This window comes from Gavia stellata, chromosome 4, assembly GCF_030936135.1.
Source record: "Gavia stellata isolate bGavSte3 chromosome 4, bGavSte3.hap2, whole genome shotgun sequence".
Classification (NCBI taxonomy): domain Eukaryota; kingdom Metazoa; phylum Chordata; class Aves; order Gaviiformes; family Gaviidae; genus Gavia; species Gavia stellata.
Genome location: NC_082597.1, coordinates 13,169,308 through 13,195,295, shown reverse-complemented (window position 1 = coordinate 13,195,295; position 25,988 = coordinate 13,169,308). Strand labels below are relative to the sequence as shown.

The 25,988-nt window shown below is 36.9% G+C and overlaps 1 protein-coding gene across 1 annotated transcript in view; it reads right to left on the bottom strand.

The window, feature by feature from the left end:
* The window catches only part of MAGI2 (membrane associated guanylate kinase, WW and PDZ domain containing 2), a 765,547-nt gene that overhangs the window by 498,542 nt on the left and 241,017 nt on the right, over positions 1–25,988 (bottom strand). Inside the window, exon 2 of the mRNA XM_059815959.1 lies at positions 24,523–24,639. Coding sequence (XP_059671942.1) covers positions 24,523–24,639 — 117 coding nt within the window. The remainder of the gene's footprint in view (positions 1–24,522; positions 24,640–25,988) is intronic.

Here is a 25,988-nt window from a genome sequence, read left to right as displayed (position 1 = left end):
AAATACAAAGTAGCCTCTTTCATAAATTTAAAATTAGTTTCTTTTTGCTCCCTTAAAACCAAAACCCATCAGATTTTCAAAAGTGCCATTAATTTCCAGCCTTAATGGACTCGTATTCAGTTTTTACCCACTTCTTTAACCACTTTTATCTTAAATAAAACTTTTTTCATTTTGGTATTCATTCCTCAATCTATATATAGAAGGTGAATAAAATCCCTCCTATGTATCGATCTTTACTTTGCTAAAGTAATTAAGCTAAGTTATTTCAGTAAGACAGGCACTTGGCTCTGCTGAGCAGCTTTGTATGTCTTCTGAGCACTTCTTCCAATTTACATCTCTATACCAAACATGACAATGAATTACAGACAAATTAATTCCATAGTGTACTTCCTCAGTTGATAAAATCAATAATTTCATCAAAGAAATATCAGATTAGTCTGACATTTTTAACCCTTTATGAAAGTCTTCTTGTATTTTATCTCATTTTCCATTCATCTCTATGACTTTGCTTTGCCACCACTTCAAAATTATTTTAAATTTTTGCTTTCTGTAGAGTTCAACAAATAAATACATATTTTCCTGAAAGGTGTTTTTCTCCTATAATGAGATATATTTGCTATTTGTAATATTACTTGTGATGTTATAAGTGTACCAAATGTCCTTGACGTCGAACTTGCAATTTGACATTGCAATCAGATATTCTGATATGGAGATAATCTGCTCCTCTACGTCCCAAGTCAAGTTCTTGGTTTCACTACTTCTTCAGATGCAATAAATTGTTTTTGTTTTGTTTTGTTTTGTTTTTTAAAAAACAAACAAGCAAACAAAAATAAAACCCCCAAGCCATAAATTTACAGACTTTCTCATTAGTCATTCTTCCTCCATGTCTGGGTTCTGAATGATCCTTAGTGAACATTTTTTTAGTCCAGAGTATAGCCAATCCTAACTTTCCCCCTGCCTAATGAAAGCCTTGTCTTCTTTCCTTATTTCATTTCTATTTATGTGGTCAAAAAAATTTACTATTTTGTTTAGTTCTCTGGAAGGTCTATTTTATCTTTATTTTTCTCAACCTTACTTTCCAACCCCCAGAACAGAGCTTTCTGGGCTGATAAATGTCTTCTCTGTTCCTTGTAGACTCTTCACTTACTCCTAATATTTTTTTAAGGTAGTTAAAGATTAAATCTTTCTCTGATTTTCTTTTGCTTTTCCCTGGGAGAAAATTCTGGATGGTTTTACATTTTCATCTTACAGAAACTCCAACCCCCTGGCTATGAAATTTCCCAAATTAACTGACTTAGTATAGCTCCTTACTTTTCTAGAAAGAATATTTTTGAGTAAAATTTGTAAATAATAAAAGCATAAACTTTAATATGTGAACATACATGTACTTGGTTTTGTGCTTATTTGTCAAAGCATCCTTCAACCTGGTTTTTCTTTCTTCATGTTCAACTGAGTCATACGCTACTTATCTTTTATTATCAAAGGAGAAAATAAACTGGAAAAAATGAAAGGCAAACTTGCTTTGTGGAAGTGAATGGCATTTTTCTTACCCCATTGATCAAAACACTGAGTGTTTACTCAGTGTTTACTGAGTGGAAATCTATGAGACATTATCTGACAATGAATGTTTGGAGCTTAATTCACATATATGTGGTACACCATCGAAATGATACTTCACATTTTTACTAGCTCTTACTTTCTCCTATAAAAAAGTCTATGGTATAAATGTGTAATAGACGTTCTTGATATCTGAGTCACTAACTGTGTTAGCTATAATGCTTTTTGTGCCATAGCCCAACTGGCAATGTTTTTATCTACAGAATAAGCATTATTTTTCAACACAGATTACCAAAAAGAAACAGGACTGTTTCTTGTCCACAGAAGTTGTGCTTGAATGTGCAAGTGACAATAACCGGATACTTAACAAAACAGTTCACAGGATGATGAGCGCAGTAGGCCATAACACTTACAACAGTTTTACCAACCTCTGTTTACGTATTTAAAATTATATATAAGAAATTTAATGAATAATAATCAGAGATACTCTCAGCTGCAGTAGAAATGTGCTAAGGCCTATAATAAACTTAAGATCAGCAAATTTAATTGCAAATCTTTAACTCAGAATTCAGTAACAGATAAGAACTGGACTTCTACCTCAGTCAAAGGTACTGCAGAAATTCCATTTAACTAAACTTCTATTAGCTGAAACTAATATTGAGCTATAGATTCTTCATGGACCTCGATCTGTATTTAAAGTCCCATATTTGGAGAGCAAGTCTAAAGTTTTTGATTTATTTTTCTTTTTGTCTTTTTTCACCATCCTTACATGAAAAATAATCAAAATCAATTAACTCATACAGGCCTAAAATACCTTCTCCTCCAAGACGAAGTCTTCATGACATAAGGCTACCATGAAGTTAAAGAGATTACTCACATATAAGGTATGTTTTAGCATTTTTCTTACTAAATGTTCTCCCTTTTGAAAGGTATGAAATAATTTGTTTATTAACCATAACCATGAAAATAAAACACATGTTCTTACACCAAAAAGAATAAAAATCACAGTCCTCCCTCAATATTATGAAGTCTTACAAATGTAGGGTTTAACAAAAACACCCTGCTCAAGGATTCCAGTCCATATTCATTGTGATTTTTGCTAAAATGCATAGAGAGGAATTGTTACAGAGAAAGGGTGGAAACAGAACCTAAAAGGACTGTGTGCAGTAATATGCCATTATTTGTAATCTACCTGGGGATTTTTTTTTCTGGTCTGAGTCATTTTTTAGAGTTTGATTTTGACAATACTAACTAAATAGATTTAACTTGATAGCATGTTCCACTTCACATTAAACTTCGTGATATGAAATCATGTTACAAATCTTCATTAATCTGCCTTCACAAGAAACCTACAAAGGCTATTATTTCTCTTGTTTTGTATATGAAGAAAATGAATTTACAGCAAAAGTTTAGTGACCTTCTTAAGGTCACACAGGAAGCGAGGGACATCCTAAAACGAAGCAAATACTTTTCTCACCCTAAATAACTTTCACCTCTAACCAGAAGTTGACCTTAATTTCTTACAGCACATATGGCCAGATCCAGCATAAAATCCTGTGATGCTTGGTCAAGTTCGTATTTCATTTTGGGCATTTGAGATCAGCATATCTCAATCTGCTCCTGTTTTAACTATCTTTCTTGCAAGTAAACTGATCTTTGCATCTTGCCAAGAACAGAAACCATCAGATTCGTGACCACTTATTCAAACATGTTTCAATTAAGTGTTTAAATCATGCCATTAATTTGCATACCCTTGGTACAGCAGGGTTATTCTGTGACTAAAATGCTCATAAAAATACCTTCTCAAAAACATTTTTCTATTGGACCATCGGACATGGCACTAAGAGGAAGCTGTTCCAGCTCCTGGCTATCACTTGTGAAGGTGAGATTAAAAATTACTTATTGAAAAAAAATTCTCAATAACTAACCAAGAAACTATTCACATGTACACTCTTCCATTTTGCTCAAATGCTAATATATTGAGGCAAGAAAAGTAAAGACACACACAATAAGACCAAAGGTGAATGCTGAGTAATAAATAATATTCAACACTGATTTTATTGTAAGTATTCAGCTAATCTAGAAAGCTTTAAGTCTCTGAAGATAAAATAAACTAAATATAGACTTTTTCTCTGTAGCAGCAGTGTGCAAGTTTCTCCTTTACCGCAAAAGTTTGGTCAAAACCATCTAATCTCTCATAAAGAACATCTCCTTATTTCCCACTCCACTCCCTCCTGCAGACTTTGGAGTCATACCTGATTCCTCACAACACGTGTATGGAACTGGGACGTGTCTGAGCACATCTGCCTGTAAGACAGTCCATGGACATTTCTTGGTAAGGAACACTATAATCCTGCTATGGGGAGAAAACTCCTTGAAAGCTCAGTTCACACCATCATTTAGACAAAAACATTTCTCATTTTAAACAGTATATCATTGCAATGTATTTCTGAGCACCCACAATGCCTTTCAAGTGCTTCTGATTTTACCGGAAACCCTGGAGAAATGTTTGAGATTAAAGGAGCATAACCTACATTAACAGACAATGGAAAATATTAATTATTGCTCTTTTCCTTTACCATAGCTCCACTGTATTTTTCTAAACGATGCTACTGGCTTCCCCAGCTGGTACATAAATGCCTGCTTGGCACAAAGATCATGAACTAGTTCTCTCGCATTTTATTAATTATTTCATGGCTCACATAAACTTTACACAGCTACTGTAAATAAACAACATAATCTCAGTTTTATGAACACTGGGATAGACATGCTCTAAGCAAGCTTCTACTTTTTCAGAATCTTATCTTTGTTTTCTGTATCACTCCAGACTGTTAGCTGCTACTGCCAACATGTATTTTATTATTCTTTCCTCCAACAATGCCAGACTGATTGCATAAAACTAATAAGAGATTTGAAAAAAGTGTAAATCTATGTGCAGAAAGTCTCCCTGACAAAGCAAACTAAAATTTTACTTTTAATATTTAAAGTGATACTGGGTTTTCTACTAAGTTGTTTCAGCGTTCACTTTTACTGAGAGCTGTAGTTATTTTACATTAAAAGAAGCTTGAAAACTTTTTTTTTTCCAGAGTACTGTTTAGTGTTGCCAGTACTGTAAGAAGGAGCAAAGTAAGATAAAAATCTAAATTTCCGCCCCCATAAATGTTGTTTCCTCCAAGAAAACAAAAATGTTATATGACTATCTCTACTCTGTAAGTTATGACAGAAGAACGTTATTACACTTGTAAACCATAGCACTCAAAAATTAGAAAATGTCATAATTTAGCAGTTGTTTTAATTCATCTCCTTTTGAATTTCTATTATAATGTAATCTTTAATGATCCTGTCACACCGTATTTTCCCCACAGGTTTGCCACTTCAATCAGTCTTGTGAAAATTATACGCTCTTTTTTTCATTTAGCTTCGAGAATCTCATGCCCACCTCCTCCATCTACCCTCCTGCCATCTCTGGAGCCAAGATCACAAGTGCCCACAGCCTTGTCTCACTCTCTTCCAATTCTTAGTTCTCACGCAGAAAATCAGCATAAACGAGTGCAAGTGTACACAAGCTCAACCTGCCTGCAGTTTGGGCTGGAACCTAGAGAGCAATGTTAGTATGGCACCATACCTCACACGCCAGCTGAGGAGGGCTGTACAACCCCTGGCTGATGCCTATGCTAGTGCTGCAACCTCCCAGAGCACCCCACTAGATCACATCCAGCCAGTACCTCCAGAGGAAGCTCACATCTTATCAACATACCTGCACGTGTCAGCCACTGTTTGGGCAGCTGCCGTCTCTCAACAAGGCTTCTAATTTTCCTACAATCTCTACCCTGAATTGGTCCAGGCTGGGGATGTCTGTCACCTTCTCTGCTCTTTCTGTTTTGAAGTCTTTGTCCTGTATCTGCCCTACCCCTTCTGATTGTTCAATACCACCTTCCCTCCTCCCCCTGTTTGCTCATTGTTGTCATCTACAGCCAAGTCGTAGATCAACTTCATTAGCCACCTTCCTGGACTGCTCCTCTCACTTCTCTTCCCTGTGCTTCTCAACTTGTCACATTCATTCTGCTGACTGCAACAGCCCTGCTGCAACATATTTTATACCTCGGTCCTGTCCTTTTTCATCTAAAAGGTATAATTCAACCCTTCCACTGACCAAAAGGCTGTTTACACGGCTTCTGACTTTCCAGAAGGAGGTCAGATCTCAATGGTTGAATCTCCTCTCCATCATCCATCACTGCCAACTCTCGCTATTTTTTTCATTCTCTTTTTCCCTGCCTCTGTCCCTACTAAGGTCTTTACCAAACTGTTGTCCTGGCTCACTTGCACCAGTTTCTTTTGACCTTGCTTGTGCTGTGGTGAAAATCCCTGGAACAGCCTGAATTCCTTCTCTACAAAAGTAATTCCTAGTCCAAAAATCATCACTAAAGTAATTGAACCCTATGACTTACATTTGCTCCTCATAACCCTTTAGTTTATCACTAATTTCTTCGGAAGAATGATAAGATAAAACACGATCTTCCTCCTTTTGTCATAAAAATATACTGTTTCCCTCCACCATCTAATGTTCTCTTCTTTCTTTCAAGGAAATTAATACCTTTTGCCTATGTGAACAGTCCTAGCCCATGGTCTTGCTACTCCACCTCTGTTCACAGAGGCACATGTGGGCTAAAATAGTCTCAATCAAAACCACATTTATGAAAATGAGACCATACAGTATTGCAGTTTTTCACCTTGTCTTTAATTGAGATTGTTGCACCTGGGTTTAGCAGTGAAACCTGCACCAATTTTGTAAAAGGAAGAGTAGGTAGATCCTCGATTACAGCTGCATTCAGGCATGCTATTGCTTGTAATAGTGTTTAAGCTACAACATGACATTTATTTTCAGAGGTAAGATTAAAGAAAAAGATGAGGGGAAGTGGCAGAAATGACCTTGGCAAAGGTATCCCTTCCCAGGCAGCAATTATGACAATTGGTACTTCACTGTGCTGCAAAATTAGCCTGCAAAAGTGAATTCTTTCAAAAACATAAAAATAAAAGAATACCATTTTCTTAATTTGAACTTGAGGGTGAGGTTTTGTTTGTTTGGTTTTTTAACTATGGAATTGACAATAACAACGTATTATTTAAAGAAAACAATAAAGCTCCTGCTTTTCACATTTGCAGCCTTTTACAGTTCTATGATTAAACTTTTAACTAATTTATTTTATAATTCTGGAGAACAAAGCAATTTACAAGCCTCTATAGAGAAATGCTGCAAAACTACCAATGTAATTATTTTGATATTTCGGGAACATATTTAGCTCAGCAATGATCAGAGCTATTTGTGCCAATCTATATCGGTAAAATCAAGAGAGCTGTTAGCATTCAGTAATCAGTTAGAAATGGAATTTGATGTTTCCTGGCTATCATAACAAGGTTAAAGCCTGAGACAGTGTTAATCTCCAAAACTCCACAACAGTAATGAAGTTATACTGATCGACATCAGCTGAGAATTGGTTGCTGGTATATATTCAGAATAATGGAAACTCTTAAGAGTATTAACTTAAAATTCATTGTACAGAGTAAGTTCTTAAAAAGGATGAGAAGAATTCTAGCTGTAGACCTAATTCAGCTATTAAATCAGGAAGGTACAGCTTTTGACACGCTCCAAGTCCCCTATTCCACCAAAGTCATTGTGAGTACTATAGTTTAGACCTTGACCTCACAGGATGCTGTGTGTGGCTCACCAAGGACTTATGGATCCCTTCACATCTGCAATCCATGTAGGCATTGAGTTTTCTTTACAGGTATGAACACAATAATTGCAGGCAGTATGAATAGGCAACAACATATATCATAATTAATATAACATTTACATAGATTGCAACACCAGTGTATAAATAGAAAATTCAGCCTTTTTAGAAAGATACAGGATTGTGATGCATTATGCTTTAGTTGTCATGCACTGAATTTTCATTTGAGTAATACAATAAAGGAGAAAAAATAAACCAGATGAAACTGAAAAGAAAATCAGGAAGTTACAAAGTTATTTATTGAGTTGCCAACTCCTTTTCTTTGCATTTATGTAAAATAGGCTGTTTCCTCAAATCATCAAACAACTCTAATAATATATTTTTTACTTTTATGGTGTTGGTCATCTGAAATATCTTGCAGAATTCTAACCCATTGTTCAAGTATTCTGTATGAACAATACACAATAGCAGCATTATATCCGATCAACAGCATTACTGAAGCACCACTGTATTCACGGATAGACTGAAATACAGAGAACCAAATCCTTGCCTCTGTGGATGGCAAACGAGCCCAAATTCTTGGCAGAGTGATATTGGTGCACATGCTGCCCGCAGAGAATAAACACACAAGTTATGCTCATGTATTTCGGGCCTTGATGAGTGAACCCATGTAGTTAGAGTAGACTCTGATTATCTACACTCACCTCCTCCCTACGCTATCGTAGAACTCATTTGTGGAACTGGAGAGTGAGGTTGAACTCTATTTACTGCTAGTCCCTCTCATGCTATAGGACTGTGGCTGTTTTCCTCTGCTCAAGCTTTTTAGTGACACAGAAAGATGAGTAGTATACGGCCCAGACTTAACAAAGCAGCTGGCCAGAATCATGAATCTAACCAAGGACAATGAGAACATCACCCAAACCCTGACTCCCAATCGTTTAAATAACAGAGCAAGAAAAACCAAAAAACCTACATGTGTGCTAAGGGACATATTTTAAAAGTACTATGGTTGCTTTGATATAATAGCTGCAGAGTAATATTTGCCAAGATGATGTGATATTCTTCAGCTCCCAGAAGTGAGAACTGGGCTATATCATTCAGAATCAGTTTTCTCATCTCAAACTTGGCAGTACGTGTCATTGGAAAACAAGCTTGGAAGTACACTTCTGTGAGTGATTCATGAAGCCATGGAGACAAAGCTAATGGAACACTTGACTATGTCATATGTTTTTATAAGTGGAGATGAAGGGAAAGAAACCCCTTCCCATCAGTCTACAGGGTCACTATTTTCTATTCATCTCTATGCGATTTTTCTAGCACAGACATAGCCATCACCTTGAAAAGGGTAGGACTGTGTGTTGTTGCTCCTGGCCACCCCATATTAGCCAAGGAAATTGCTCTTTAAGTGTTCCCACATTTTCTGTGGTCTCTCTTTGGGGTATGAAAGGAGAATTGGGGTATGAAGGGAGACTACAGCACATGTTTCTCTGTTTGCCACCCACTGCAGTTCTGTGCAATACTGTCTGAACAGGGACAGTACACAACTCACAGGGAAGAGAGCAGCTCCACACAATGATATACATACACCGTATGAACCAAAATACAGACCAAGCCATTTTTAAATGTTCCTCTCTCTCTCTCTCTAGGAAATTCCCCTTCTTTCCTCCTCCTCTGTTGTTATGGCACTAAATTAAAAACAGTTTCTATAAGCATATATTTAACACCTGTGATGGAGTATGTAACAGGAAGAAAAGATGCTTTCAACCTCGTGCCATGATCCTGCACCAGCACAGAAGTGGACGGGAAGAACGAAGCACTGGAGCACTGCAGAGCCTCCTGTGCTCGACTTCTGAAATAATCAGGTTGAACATCTAGTTTCCATAATTACTCATGGTTTTCTTATTTCTATATAACTCTTAGACCTTTATTAATCCTTCTGGCCAGCAGTGTGAAGTGCTTTGTACTTTGAGTTTAGTGGACCTGACAACATAGACCTGTTTAAGCTTTAACTTTGAAGGATTGTTAGTGTTGTGCAGATCACATCTTTATAGGTGCTACATGGAATCACATAATGAAAGAAAATTAAGCTGCTATAAACATCACTGTATTGTCTGGGGAAGCAGTGTGTTATTTCACAAGATGCAGAAAAGTTAAGGCCTGTAGTAATTTAACAAAATTCTACCAGGGACATAGAGAACTAAATTAATTCTCATTTCAATTCAATGAAAGTTCATGATGATATTTCATTCGAGCAGTAAAAAAAAAAAAAAGCTCCAAGTTATGACAATGCCTCTGTACATTTCCTGTGTAACTCTGCTTATGTTCCTACCCAGTAAGCTAAAATCACCACTCAAGCAACTTTTTTCTTTTCAGTGCCTAAGCTAGGCTAAGGTGGTAGTGTTCTTCCTCCTTTTAAGATCAGTCACAGGAGAATTGGGGAAACAAATAGTAATCACTTCAGAAAAGGCTTCATGAAATGAAACATAAACGGTTCTGCCTTTTTTTTTAACTGCATGTAGTACAGCATACCCTGGATTTAAGGTGATCTTCAGTCTAAAACAATGCTCTGTTTTCCAATTATTAAAAAAAAAGTTATCTACATGTTCACTTTGCCATCCAAAGGGTTTCACAGACAACTGCCACGTGGTCTAATCCTGGGCCATGTACCCTGAGACCTGGGAGGTCACTCGAGTCAGTTGATGGGAAGATAAGAAGTTCATGTTTTGCTCAGAGATTACTGTCTCTCCAAAACCATAATTATCCTCTTAAAATTCAGCTTTTGTCTGGTCTTTGGCAACTGTTTATGAGCACAGACATTTCCAAAGCAGAGTAAAAGACCGGTTACTGTACTTTAAATTGCAGTCCATAACATGTCCCTAATGATGACAGCAATGCTATGAGCCTCAGGAAACTCTTGCCCATGTCAGAAAGACTTCTGCCTTTCTACAAGAGCAGGATCCAGCCTCTGGCTATAATGCATTTAAACACATGCCTTCAGCAACCCCTCCATCTTTCTAAACTCAGTGAAAAATACCATTAGAAGGTTGCAGTGATTAATGAGCTGTAAGGAATTTATAGTGGGAGTTTCGCTTTTTAAAAAGGAAAGTGATATACGTGGTACATGAATGTTCAATATCTTTTTACTGAGCTTTACCCATGACCTTGAAAGGCAACTCTATAAGGGTTGTTCCTTCAGCACAAAACATTGCAACCTTATTTCTAGAATTCCAGTTAGAATCTTTACATTTTGAAGTCATTATTAGGTTCACTTGACTTAAAGGTACCAAAAGAAGACATATCATTGCCACAGTGTTATGGAAATGTTGGTATATGTGCACAGCGCTCACTGTGTGAAATTCTTATTGAAAAATGACAACGTCACTTCCAAGGTCTGCACTGAGCTCAAGGACAAAGCTGTACTTCAATTTCCCCCATGATGTGTCTGCATTTCAGGCCACTCCACTGTCTGATGGACAAAAAATATCAGGCACAAGAAGTAAAGACATTTGTTTTTATAACACACCCTTCTACTTTATCTTTTCCGTTTTCCTTTAAGCTCATCTTCTTTTAAGGTTCCTTCTTTTGTAGAAGAGAGAACTTAAATCTGTAACCTTTTCTTTAAAAACAAACCTTTAATCTTTATTCAGAATTCTCTTTTATGATGCTAATGGAGAATTATACAAGAACTAACATTTTCTTATGTTTATTAGTGTTGTTCAAGAATTCCACATTTAATAAAAAGAGGGACAAAGAGAGACAGTATAATTGCATCTTGCAGAAGTCTTCTCTTTTCTTTTAGACTTTACTGCTTTTTCAGAACTTTTAAAAGAATTTCAATAAAATAGGAACTACTTAACAGAAATAAATTCTCTAAAGCCTAGAGCTTGGATATTTTCCTCAAGTTAGTAGGCAAAAAAAGCTCTTAGAAACGGACCGCCTCATGGACTTCAAATTTTTTTTTGAAAAAATGGAAGCTAGCATGGTCACCACTGAATCCCTCAAATATCCTGGACTTTATTCCACTTCTTTTCTCCAGTTCAGAATGAACAGCTCTGATCCAGGCCAGAAATAATCTTGCATCTTACTCAGAAGAGTCTGAAAAGTAAAAACCTCTACAAAAGCCCACCAGACGTATCAGAGTTTGGAGATGCAAATTGAGGATAATGACAGGAAAGAACAGGAATAATTAAATGCTCTCTTCTTGTGAAGATGATGAAAGGAAGGATTTTCTCCAAAATTCATCGCTCTCTTCCAGGACATGGCATTATAAAGTACAAAACCAGAATGACAACTATTCTCTGACAGCTTTAAAATCCAGATTACTAAAATGTTTCTGGCTCTAATTGTCATGTTTCTGAGTCAGTACAATTTTAACTGTGTATTTAAATAGTAGTGAGTTAGTGCCCAAATCTTGATACAAGTACAGATGCATTTGCATTGTAGATAAAAGTGACTGATGATCTCAGTTTTGAAGCACTGTAGGAAATTTTCATTATTTTTGAAGCACACAAAGATAAACTAAAGTTTAGATAATATATATTATAGCTACCCTCATTCTACCTGATGCACAGGGGAAAAAAACCCTGCCCCACAGCCTTTGGTAATTGATGCAGAACTCTATATTATTTCACATATTCCTTGAATGAAACCCTGAATAGTAGAATGACTTGCTGCTCAACTGTACATTTCATCATCTCTTCACAGGACTTAGAAGGAAAGAAGAGAAAGAGAGAAATATGAAACCAGCCTGATTTTTATTCTATCCTTGAGAAGGTAGCTATATCATATTATCTAGAGGACATAAACCTTGAGGTACATTTGGGAAAGAGCCTTGCTTATTGCATGGACTACACTTCCATCACCATTAGCTTTGGTGTAAACCACCTTCTCCAACCTGTGTAAAACCCTCAAGTCATAAGCTTCCTTTCTCTGCCCAGTTGCTGAAGGCTTGGAATCAGACACCAAACCACCAACTTGCTGAGCAGGGAGCCAGCCAGGGTTTAGCAACATGGAGTCAACAACATGAGTGTTTCTCTCTTCTCTCCACCAGAAATCTTTTCATACAAAAGCGATGGCTTCTATTGTGCTTGTACGGTACGAGATTTATTTCACATGAACATCTAGAAAATGTACTCCTCTGGGGACCTGAATGTTTGCCTTAATAGTATCAATCCTGACATGAGCTAGGACATTCACATGACTGTCCAGACCAATGTTACAGGTCCTTAAGTACTTGTACTGGTGAAAACTTAAGCAAATAAGAATTTTATCTCTCTGTAAAGTTAGATGGCAAAAGAACATGGATTTTGATGACCACAGATCTAGACAAGAACCAAAAGTCTACCTAAACCTACCTATGACTCTCTGTGGTTCTAACCTTGAGGTCCTTTACATTGCTATGGAAATACAAAGTAACTGGAGTATGAGTAAGAATGATGGCTTTAGGCACCTATGGCAGTTTTTGACATATAAGCAACTACCTCCTATTTCATTCTGTTCAGATACATGAAAACTTGGCACTGTAAGCTGTATATACTACAAAGATGTTTTAGCTGCAACAATACTAGCTTTTTCACAGCAGTATTCTGGTAGTGTTGGCCACCAAGCGAATGTGATGTGCCAACTCAGACATCATTGAAGAATTTGAATGCTTTTAACCTGTTTTTAATTTACTCTAGCACCTCCCAAATTTCAGTAGTTTATTAGCATCATCTTCTTTAATTAAACATTCTCTTTGTTGCCCCTAGTTCAAAAATATTTTTTATTTTTACTTTCAACTGAAAAATGTAATTGCAAACCATATTATTCTAAGTTATTCTGATTAGATAACACTACAAGATGAAATTAACATACAAAATATAATCTTATGCTTTACAATTCTTAAATCATACAAAGCTATTCATAACAAGAAAATAAGAATGATAGGGTACTGATGTTGACAATGTATAGGGACATGGGTTTAACGAGGAATGATAAAACGTGCACTCCACAGACCTGGTATAACCTGGTATATTCCAAATAGCGCAAGATTAATTCTTTGCTAAAAGAGCCTCAGTCTTCCCATAATGCTTTAGATTACCTGCACTCATACACATGGAATGATTTTGCCATCTTTTGCAAATAAATTATTTCTATTCAGACATGAAAACCAGAAGAAAGTATGCAGCTAGCTGGGCCTCCTCAGCTGCGACTGAGTAAAGCATGGGGCAACCAGGAGAAGCTGCATGATGATGGCAGACTGAGGGGCTTTGCACAGAGTTGTGCTAACTTGTGTACATTGCAACTGTTAACTAAGAAAGTCAACAACGTTATAATAGCACTCTGTAACGATGCGTTCCTGTTACCCTCTTTTTCCCAGTTCTACCTCTGGCAGGGCAAAAGAGGGAAAGCCTTTTTATCATATGAGACTGCACAGAACAAGACACAGAGATTTATGGAGGATTTGCATAAGTGATAGAATGAAAAGGCAGTAGCCCAGCTCTTCACTGCATGCAGTATCCAAAACGGTGAAGGGAAGAGAGCTGCTACACCAGCAATGTAAGCCCAGTCAGCAAACGTAGGTAGTGCTGATAGCCTTCCACAAGCAAACAGAACTTGCAGAGCCTCAGAATCACTCAACATTTGATGTATTTTAGTGGAAGACAATGCAGAACATCATGCTGCTACTATGACCAGGAAATCTTATGTGAAAACAGCTTCTGAAAGGAAATCTTGCCAAATCACCATTTTGAGTGCCACCATAGTTTACATTTTCCAATGAATTAAGTGTCATTAAATGACAGGCTATTCTCTGGATTCTAAGAGCTCTTCAAGAGTGGTGTAATGTGCATTGCCCAATTAAATGAAGTCTCCTGTGAAAGGAATGAATCGTAACAGGACACAGCTCTACTGCATGATTCCTGACACACCTGCAATCAAACTTTCCAGAAAGTGCTCCACAACTTCTTCTGCAGAGGAGGAAAAAAGAAAAAAAAAAACATCCTATTTTTGTAAGTTGTAGGGTGTTTCAATTTAAAGCTTGGGGAAAAAAAAATAAATAGACATTTCTGTGTTTCTTTAAGATTAACAAATGCCAAATAACAGGTCAAGCATCCAGTCAAGCCAGTACCAATATGAGTTGAAAAACAAAGCTTATCAGTCAATCAAAAACAAAAATGGGAATCAGAAAATACGGATGACTTGAAATGAGTGGTGGTATGCATTTTGTCATTAGCTAAGGGCTACTAGAACACAGCACCATCAGCAGCCCAGAGTGAATTTAATTCTTTCCTACATATAAAATGATCCATTATTTTTGTGAACAATGTGAACATACCTTAGCAACATATCACATGTGTTACTGATTATTTTCAACAAAAATACAAAGGAAATATATTGATGAAATAATGACACATGTAATTTATTAATATGAAATTTAATACTAAAAATATCTCTTAACTGGAAAGCATATTTTTTTCTAGATGGTTTAATGTACGTCCATGACAGCCTTTTAAAATTCAAAGACAAGAATTTTAAAGCTGAAACTACAACACCGTTCTGCATTTAATTCCAGATTGCCGCTTTCATTTGAAATAAAATCTGGAACCTCTGCATTATTATATTCTGGTTTAAAAAAATAATTATATTTTTTGCCATCTCCACGGTAAGAACATTTCCCTATTCAGAATCATTGAAATAAATTTGACAGAATGATTTGAATAATCCATATTAGATTGATAGCTAGTCAAGAGGTTGATGTGTTAATAACAGTAATACATTGGAAAAAGAAAAGTGCATTGGGTAGAATCAAAATCTGGAGATATAGGAGAAATATAAAGTTGTGACAAACTGTCATGGGACAAAACCAGGATAGTGGTACCCTCAGGATAAAAGGAAATAAAAAGGAATGGACTTGCAGAAAAGAGTTTTCCTCATAATAGTTTTCTACCAGTAAATTATAAATTAATCTCACCCCTACTGGTGAAACCCAAGCTTTATTCACGCATTAGATGTTAAAAAGCACCTCTTTAATCTTCATTCTCTATTTGTTTCCTCACAAGGATTTTTTCTAGCCAGGCTACTTTTGAATCTAAACCATGGTGCCACTAGATGCACTAGTCCATTGACCCTGGCTTACCATGCACAGAAGGTTTGAAATTCTTTTTTCATAAGACATAGAAAATATGAGGGGTACCTTGTTCTCTAAAGGTGTGGGCATGACAAAAACCTCAAAGCCTGAACAAAGCTTTAAAGTAGTCTCAGTTGTGTAATCTCATTAATGCAATGTAGTCGTGACCTTTTTTAAAGGAAGGGAGCAGCGGCACAGAGCATGGTGCCCAAGCAAATCAGCAAGGAGCTGGGCTCCGGTTGGTGTGAGGAGGCTACTGAACTGCAGGTGCAATTCAGAGGCATAGATGTGAGCAAGCTGGTTATTTGGTTAACCCAAACTTGGCCAGCTGCTTAACAATTCACATAAATTGCTCAATATCACACAGAATCACACAGAATCACTAAGGTTGGAAAAGACCTGTAAGATCATCGAGTGCAACCATCAACCAAACACCACCATGCCCACTAAACCATGTCCCACAATGCCTCATCCACATGTTCCTTGAACACCTCCAGTGATGGCGACTCCACCACTTCCCTGGGCAGCCTCTTCCAGTGTCTCACCACTCTCTCAGTAAAGAAATTTTTCCTAATATCCAGTCTGAACCTCCCCTGGCGCAACTTGAGGCCATTTCCTCTTGTCCTGTCACTCGTCACTTGGGAGAAGATATACACCAGGAAGGTGCACACAAGGAAGTCCATCCTCACTACCACTGATTTTCTTTTGTTGTGATTGTAGACAAAAGCCCAGAAGACAAAAACAAAAGAAGCATATCCTGTCAAAATTTATATCGGACCTTTTTATTCAATGATGCAAATATGGATTTAGTACCTTAATTCGGTCATCCAATTCTGAATATTGATTCTTTTACACAACTCTTATTCTTTTTCTTTTGTTGGTATTATTCTGAATTTCTAAGAGCGTCTGTTGATGCTCCATGTTCACTGTTCAGTTGTTCTTCAGATGAAAAATCACCAAGTAAAGTAAAGATTATCCACTGTCTCTGACAGTTTATCTTCTAAAGACTGAGAGAAGACAGAGAGGATTAAAAAAAAAAATAAGGCTTTAAATGTTACTAAGAAAGACAACAAATCCAAAGGTCATCCAAAGACATGAAAAGTTCCGAAATGAAGAAGCTTGAGGCAACTTCAGTCTAAGCAGTTCTAATGCTCCCAGGTGAATTGCATTGACCACGTTTTATCACAAAACTTCTAAAATCTGGCATGCGTTTCTACCTTTATGTAAAGTACTTCAGCTTCCCTCAAGAAAAAAAATACATTTTTTGACCTACTTGAATGTAGGTGGAGGCTAAATTTATCTAGAGAATATATTTTAAAATCTTTTAATATCAAGAGGGCAATTCAAAAAGATCATGTAGTAAATAAAAAATGGTTTAGAAATAATAGAAATGCTTACACTCAATAATGGTGCAACTTTTGTTAATCATATTTGTAATTTTCATAATTTCAAAGATAGTTTTGTCATTTCAGGAAAAAGGTCAAGAGTACATCTAAGACTTCAAGCTGGAAAAGCCTACTGTCATAGGGAGATATAGCATCTACCCAAACTTCAAGCTGCTTGAGGCGAGTCAAGAGCCATGACTTGTACAATAAGTTAATTGTGGCCTCTTCTATTATTTGCTGTTCTTGTTCTGCAGAGACAAGGTACTTTATCAGATTTATGCCATTGACCCTCTAGTTTCCTGCTAGTTCCCAAGTAATCAATAAGATTAGTGCTATCATCAAAATTCGTTTAAAACTGCCACTATCCTTTACCCATTTGGTATCATGTGAATTAGAGAACTCATTTTGCTACACTAGAAAGCCTCCTCAAATTTTAAAGAATAATGGATTGATTCTTGGGGGCAATCAGCACAAATATTGTAACTAAACTTCTCACCTGGCACTATGCATGTGTTATATCCTAATGAAAATATCCTAATGTCTTCATACGATCTTTTACGGGACTTTCAAGCTGTAATATCATAAGTGGTACACAACACTACTGCTCTTTATTTTGTCACACCTATTCTCACTTCATACTACAGTTATACCACATCAGACACATTCCATCTCCCCTTCATCTTGAACAGTATTTCTTTTCTTTGGATGCCTGTTATTTTAAGGTGAGCATTTAAAAACAGATGTATTTGAAAACAGTTGTATTTGTCACTGAATAGCTGAGAGTTGATGTCCTCAATACGTAGTGCTGAGAAAAGGTGACAGAAATGATGTGCGTCTTCTCTCTCATGACTAACAAACGGTACAGTATTTTCTATCAGTGTCATAGTTTGGGCATCTGTTTACGCTAGATCTTAATTAAGATAAAATTGTAATTCACTTTCATAAATAAAAAACCAAAATTGGTTTTTGCTTGGTTTTCTTTTCATCCACTGCTTCCCACCAATGGCAATGCAGTGCCCGCAGCTCAAACACACTCTGAGCTGGAGCAATGCTTTGCTCCCACTGACTGAGAGGCAGCACAGTGCCGACTGTAACCTTTACCACCCTGCTCTGAAACAAACAAAAAACCCATAAAATCCCACAGAAAAGTCAATACAAAGACGCATAATGTCTGTTAACCAGACATTCCCAGTGTCTTCAGAGAAACAGGTCAGTATACCGTGTGCATTTCCAGGAGGTAATCAGGAATACTAAATGTAGCAGTGGAAAAGAAAGGAAGGTCCACAGGCACCAGTTTAACCACCATTCCACCTCATGCAAGTGAACTCAGGCACTGTCTGTGTTGTGGGTTTATTTGTCAACCATTCTTTGCCTCTTCTATTTAGGCTATCAGTTATTTGAAGCAGTGACCTCATCATCATCTGCTGGTACACGTGGCTGTGCTGCCTATAGCACAGTGGGGCCCTCATCTCCCGTAATTACTTGATTTGGTTTAATTTTGCTTGAGATGTAAAAAAGGCTGAATACACCTGTCAATGATTCGGCTTTAAATACACCTTGGAGGTGTGCTCCATTAGATACACAACAACAAGAACCTTTCCCTAGAGCTCTGCATTGCTCTGTTCTGAGCCATCAAAGTCAAGTCTAAGCAATAACTAACACTTGTCTGAAAGAATAAAGTAGTCCTTAAAGTTAGGTACTGTTATTTCCAGTGATGCGGACATTTCTTGGCCGTATGGTGTACTAAGCACAGGTTATTTTATCCTAAGAACAGTTCCATATGACATCAAACTGGCAGATCTTTTAATTGACAATATCTGGACTTTCTAATTTGTTTCTTTTAAGAACAAAGCTGTGCACTGAATTTCCACTCTTGAAAGACACTTTTGACACTGAACTTATAAGAAAAATATATGAAACCACTGGGAAGTCTGTTTCACACATTTCCCTTTGAGTGCTCTTGGCTATACACTTTTTAGAAGAGGAACAAAGTATTTTACAACTAAAATTTGGAAGGTCTCATATTTGTCCAAATACAGATTAGTCAAATATATCTCACATCCTTATTCAGAGCAGCAGAACTACACACACAGAGCTTCTGCATGGAATGTACCCTCACCCAACATATATTTATTGCTCACTCGACTTCTGCCACTCTTTCCTCACCTTTAAATTCAGAAACTTCAGATGAAAACCTGGTTATGCAATTGGGATTTCCTTCAGTATTTACTCAATATTGTCACTCCCTTGTTATGGTGACTAATATAAAAGGTATTAGAATCAGTACAAACTACTGTTCTATGTTAACACCTATTCACTCCAACCCCATGGAGGAGAGGCAAGCCTCATCATAACTCAGTATATGCACACCCAGAGGTGCCTCACTTCTTCTGATTGGTACCTGTGAAGAAGACTATGAATGACTATGGTCTCCTAATGTAATACACCTTTCTGCTAGAGGGAAATATGCTGATTGTTTTGGAGATGGAGATTTCTCCAGAGCTGAATATGTGGAGTGAATTCCCCTAAGGCTGACTGTCCTCACCACCCTGTACCAATTTCAGCTTCAAGTAGAAACATATTTTATCGACTTCAGTATCTAAAAAAAAAAAAGAAAGCTAATGGCACTCCATATAAGACAAACAAAACCAAGTCCAGTAAAAAAAAAAAAAGAAAAAAATTCACTACTTACACTTCCTCTTCTGGAAGAGGACTAGACAATAAACAGAATCCCTTTGTAATATATAAGTCTTCAGGGCTTCAACAGTACACAGAAAATACTGCGGCACGTAGGTTAAATATATTTATACATAGACCACATTATACTAGAATAGAACAAAACCATATTTGAAAATGAGGCTGTTATTTAAAGTCACTCAAAATGACCCAAGAATCTAATTATTCACAGAAAATGGATAAAAATAAGAAATCACAGCAGAAAGGAAAGATATTAAGTGTTCATAAGTTTCATGTTTGCAGTTCAGTGTGTTACATATATTCACCTAACACAGAGCAATCATAACGCCAATAGGCAAAATAAGCAAAAGAAGGAATTATTATCACTATTTCATATGTGGGGAACTAAAGCACATAATAACTGGATTTCTTGCCTGTGGTCACTCACATATAGCATGTGGCCAAGTCACAAACTAACCTTTTTTCCTATGTTGCTGATAAAAGTCTTAAATAAACCATTTTCCTCCAAGACTTCTGTGTTAATAGCAGTACTGCATTATCCAGTGCAATAAGACTGAGCTACACACCTAGTCCTCTCCATTTGTTCACCACTGCTGTTTTTCTAAATGCAAACACTAGGAAGGAAACTTCCTCATCCCCATGACTTTTTTTTTATTTTTTTGTTTATTTCACATTATCACTTCTGACATATGGCCAGTGAAGGATGCAATTCTGGGCTGCATCCTTCAGTGGTGTAAATCAGTGCAGTGGGATAGAGTAATTCACCTGAGCTACTGTCAGTCTGAGGTTATATCCCCAAGGGTATCAATGGGAATCTCTTCAAATTAATAGATGATGTTTTACTTCTATGAATCAGCTTGTCATTGTTTGACTTTTTCCGGTGCTGTTTAATGACAATGTCTTCCACTATCACTTCATATTCCCTGTCTGGGAAGGAAGTATACAGACTGTATTTTCAACCACAGCTCCACTACTTTGCCAGCTCTTAAAGAAATGGAATTTGCAATTGCTTGGAAGGACATGTCAAAGGAGACAGGTCTGACCATGACTGTCACTACCAAAACTGCTTTCCTGTCACGTACTCTCCCCAAAGCTTTATTATTGCGATGACACAAAGTTAGAGGTAACCTCTTCTCAAATTAGTGAAGATTAGAAAGTTTCTTGCCCACATGGCAACTGCAGTTTGCCAACAGCACTACCAAGCACAAGGTGCAGCATGACTAATTTGTTGTCTGCCTATAGCATTCACAGTCCTAGATGTGTTTCGTGGCCTTTCCCCAGATCCCTGGACTTGGTCAGAGAGTGTCAGGGACTTCTTACCTGTCTTTAACAACTACCTCTTCTTACCATGGCGACCTTTCTGTATTGTAGGACAACCTCAATGGTAATGCTCCTAAATAACTTCAGGAATAAGTTTAGGCTATGGAAACTACGCTAAAAACCCGTACAGCCGAAAAAGGGGAAGAAAATGCATAAGACAAACTTCAGTCAGGTCTTCTGAACTTGGAGACTGTGAACCCTTTTTTCCCCCAAAACTCCATTTTGTCATTTTTTGTTCTCCTCTGAGAAGTTCAGCATATTTCTCATCCGTATTACTTTCGGTTTCCCAACTCCCGAAGTCCAGTCCTCCTGCCTGCATTAAAACAAGACTTGTGCCCTGACAGAAGACCACTGCCCAGTCCTCCTAAAAAGCGCGTATTTTCTTTTATATTATTTGCAATACTGCGTCTTTAAAAAAGTTCCAGTTTCTTGACCTTGTCTGTTGAAATCTTTATTGCTTTTCTAACTCAGCTTCAAATTAACAGAAGTTTTTCTTCTTTTACTTGTTTATGTATCAGTTTCATTGCTGTTGTCACACAGCTCTGGGGACAGAGCTAGTTAACGGCTGCATCTCGACTGCCGCAAATACAATCACACGTTCTGCCCTGGGATATATGCGTGTAATTCCTGTTGACAATGCAGTGAAAATCAATTTCATATGGCACTGAGAACTGCAACCACTTATGGAAGGCAGCATTTGATTCTTAGGGTTACATGGTCATTTCTAATTTGGTAGGAAGTGGCACTGCATTAATAAAAATAGAGAAATGCAAAGATCACAAACCCAACCAATTCATCCCATCCACAGGAGCCACAGTTTCCCAGGGCAGAATTGATCCATTATCCTCATGTCATGCTTTTCTGGTCCATCCATCCTTTGGTGCACACAGGGATGTACACTTGTATAATGTACAGTTCAAATTCTTACCCAATAAATACTGGATTACCTGTTCTAACTACATTTGGCTTATCCTGGTTTAAAACAGGTATGGATTTAGTTCTCCGCTTCCTAGTTTCACAGAGAATACTCACTCAGTTCACATAAGTGAAAGATGTCTTAGTCTGACCTAGAAGGCTGAGAAACCAGCAGTCTTGCCCACTTGCACTGCTAGGGCCAGTGCTGTCAGTCTGAACAAAAAGCGAAGAACGGTAAAAACTCAAGATCAAGGACACTTTTATAAAGGTTCTCCTGGTTTCACTGGCAATTATACCGCTATTACTGAGGAAAGATTGTAGGTGTATTTTTAAAAGGAAAAGGTTGCCACCTGTTTTTCAGATTTTTTTTCTCTTTATGTTACAACCTCGTCACTGGAAATAAAGTCTACGCTGCCTGCAGTTGGCTTTCTCCCTCTATTTTCTGCACAAGAATTTGACCAAAGAGAGTGCTGCTTTTGCTGTGTTGGCATCTGTTGCAAAATTTGTAATAAGTAAACGGTTAGTCTGTACACATTAAGTGAGCTTGTGGGCAATGGTATAGTCAGTTAAAAACTACTGCTGCATACTAAAGAAATCTCCCTACCTAGATGTAATGTTTTGACGGCTAACCATTACTCTTAGCCTATGTACAGAGCTTCAGAAAAGAAATCCTGCACAAAGCAGAAAAATTTTAATACCAGCACCCTTGAAAAGTAAGTTCATGACTCAAAAATTAGTTAAGTTATATGAAAAAAAGAAAACAGTTGAGAGCTCCTAAATATGAATGCTGGAGATGATAGAATAAAATTGCATTAGAAAAGATTTGTCTCAATTATGATTGAGGGGGAATCTGGGTTGCAATCTATGCAATGGTGTCCTTTTCATTTACCTGATTATGGAAACTTCTTTAGCTAACCACGTATCACCGTGTCTGCATTTGTTAATTTCTTTAGTTTAAAATAGCCACATTTCAGGAGGGCTACTTTCATAGGATTTTCAAGAAAATTTCAAAGAAAATATGCCACTCAGGCACTATTTTTTTTTTTCTGTTTTTTCTACCACCGCTACTGAAGAGAGTCTTCCACTCTGTCGAAGAACACGCCTGCTTACCTAGCAATTCAGCAGCTGTCATCTGCAGCACTATACTAGTTTTGAAAATCTGGTTCTTACTTAGTTAAAGCTGTTCAATATGTAATAGAATAATGACCTGAGAACTTAACCACATAAAATGACACAGAAGACGGATAACTCACAGCAGAAAGGAAATAGTAAGTGTTTATAGGTTCCAAATTGCAGTCTTTGTGGTTGTAGTGCTACTTTTTGAATGATAAATTTCCTTCTATAAAGTACTGTATTTCACTTGACAAATGAGAACACTTTATTATTGCCTCGGTTAAAAATAAAACCAAAAACTACTCATCAAGCCCATACTGCCGGCAGACAGCATCTGTCATATGTGCGCAGTAGTTGCAATATTGTTGGGCTTTCTTTTTAATCTGGATCTCCATCATTGACAAGCATGTGCTGGGGCTGTAATAAGTATACTCCTATGCGAATGACTCCCCAGACATCCTAAGAAGTGGGATTTAATCTCAAAACATCTTTGTACTTGCATTTGCACTTCATTTGTGATGTTTCTCAGCACCTTCAGACAAACCTAATTCATTATAAATATCACATAAATTTAATGTTTTGATTTTCTGCATACAGGTAATAATTTTTTTCTCCACCTCACTTTCTAATCAGGGATGAATGGAACTCCTGAAAGGAAGACGTTATATTTATTTATCTTTGGCTTCCAAAAGAAAAGGAAAATGCTTGAGCGTCTTTTTTTGGTGGAGCTTTTCAAAGCTCCATTCTTTAATGTAATGGAAGAAAAAAATGTACAGTAGCATTCAAAACAGCACAGCTCTCAAAAAGCGTCCACTCATTACCATATAAATAGCACAGTCACTTACTCAGTATACCTTCTTCTGCCTATCATTCCAGTGTCAAGCCTGCAAGTTCAAAGGTGCACCCTTTTTTTGCCAAAACCAGAAGCTCTGTTTTTTTTGTCTACTAAGCAATTATTTTATGAGGGGAAAAATAATGGAACTTGAGTCCATTTAAAATGATAAATTTCCTGTCAGCCAAGGGGATCTGTTCTGAAAGGCATGGTCCTGACAGTCGGACACGGCTTATGTTACTCTGCTTAATTTCATGTGTACTGCAGAAATATGTGAATAATGTCAATAGTTACAAAACCGATTTTAGACGTTTCAAAATATTTCAGATATAAATACTGTCGACTTATGCAATAACAAAAGAATACATATGCAAGACAATACTAACTTTCATTGCCATGCCTGCTGCACCAAAACAACAAAATTTCCTAGATATATGTTTCCTCTGTTGCCCTATTGCATTCGAAACCCCACGGTATTATTATGTGAAGTATAATACTGTGATATACAAGGCAGATCAAACTCTCTCCGTTGGACATCAATTTAACCAGCCCAGAAAACTGCTTTTTTCTTTAAATTTGTGCTTTTTAAAACTGCAGAATAAAAAGATTATTATTCTAGAGCCACAGCTTATGAGAACCACAACTTTGAAGACACCATGCAGTTTCAGAAATTAATTCAGCGTTAGACAGTTCAGTTTCTCAGTAATAACGTGGAAGACATGAACCAAGGCACAAATCTATTTACAGAAAGATTGCTTCATCTACAGTCCACCTCTTCATGCCTTGCAAATGGCCTCAGCAGCATTAATTCATACAGTCTGTTGCCACTAAGAAAACAGATTTGTTCATCCCCAGCCTACTCACATGGCACTGTGCGGAGGTAGAGGTTGTCTCTTATGATCTGCTGGAGCTCATGGTCTACCGAACCTTTCTGGAACCGTAAATTGAGGTAGTGACGAAGGTCCTTATCAACAATGCCTCCTGTCAAGGAAAAGACAAATGAAAGCATGATTTAAAAATATATTGCTTTGATGGAAGAAATGAATCACTTGTAAAGTCTCAGTAGCTCATTTTCCTTCATGTTTCTGTCATGACGGATGACAGAAGCACAAAGAGCTTTCTGGTTAAGGCATGCTGTTGGCATAATATTACTTAGTATCAATAATTGTAAAGGTTAAAACAGTTAATGATAACTAACTGGCTAATTCTGTACAGTTCAGGAAATACATATAGGATTATATTATTGACAGAGGTGTCAATATTTTTCTGCACAAACTGGAACATATTGTTATTATATAACTACCTAAAAGTATATCTAAACAATACTTTATTAGGTATTATGTTCCCCATGACCTTGTACCAATTTCCCACCTGCTTATTAAACCAAAAAATCTTGGTTCAAAATGTCTCTGTAATGTTTAGTGTTTTCAGTCCAAGTGTAACCACAATAAAATGCAGCTGTAGGGAATGATCATATAAATATGATATAAACTTTTGTGTTATTTATTTCTAATAGCACTTATATCTGAAAAGATACTACAGCAAATGAGGGTGCATATTTTTTTTCCCACCACTGAAAACAGTCATTAGTAATAAACCATCCCAGCATAACATGGCAAACGTGGAAAAAAATTGAGTTAAAAAAACCTGTATTTGCCACTTTAACTTTAGGACAAAACAACTTAAAGTATCGTTTAGCCACTGACTGGAGTATCATGTTCCACTATTAAAGGCATACCTATAAACCTAATCCAACATGATCAATAAACATTTCCTGATATAGTTCCTCTCCATTTTATTTAACCTGGAGCGTGGATCATGTTTATAATTATGGAAGAAGAGTCTATAAATAACTGCATTTCTTCCTTCTCCGAAATTCTGACATAAAAAAAATACAGAAAACCATTACTAGACTGAGTTCTGACATGTATTCCTGAGATGAAAGATTGCAAGCAGATAGATCCCTAACTTGTTGCTTCACACATTCAACCTTAAACCATTTTTTCAAATGGCATTTGCTATTGAACCCTCTGCCAAAAGTCTTATTGACTTGGACTACATAAAGATTTTCCTGTAAAAAGGAACAAATAACATTCCTACCTAATTATTTGAAAGTCACTGCAGAGCATAAATGGCTATAAATTAAACTATATTTCTCCTTACAGCTATTCTTATTTATCTGCCAATTACAAGTTATAATCTTATTATTGCTGCTCTTTGTCAATAACTTCAAAACCTTTTGTTCCAGCTTTATAAAAAGCTTATAAATAATTTCTGTCACCTTTAGCCAAAGGCAAAAAACCAGCAGACTTTCATAATCAAAAGGAAAA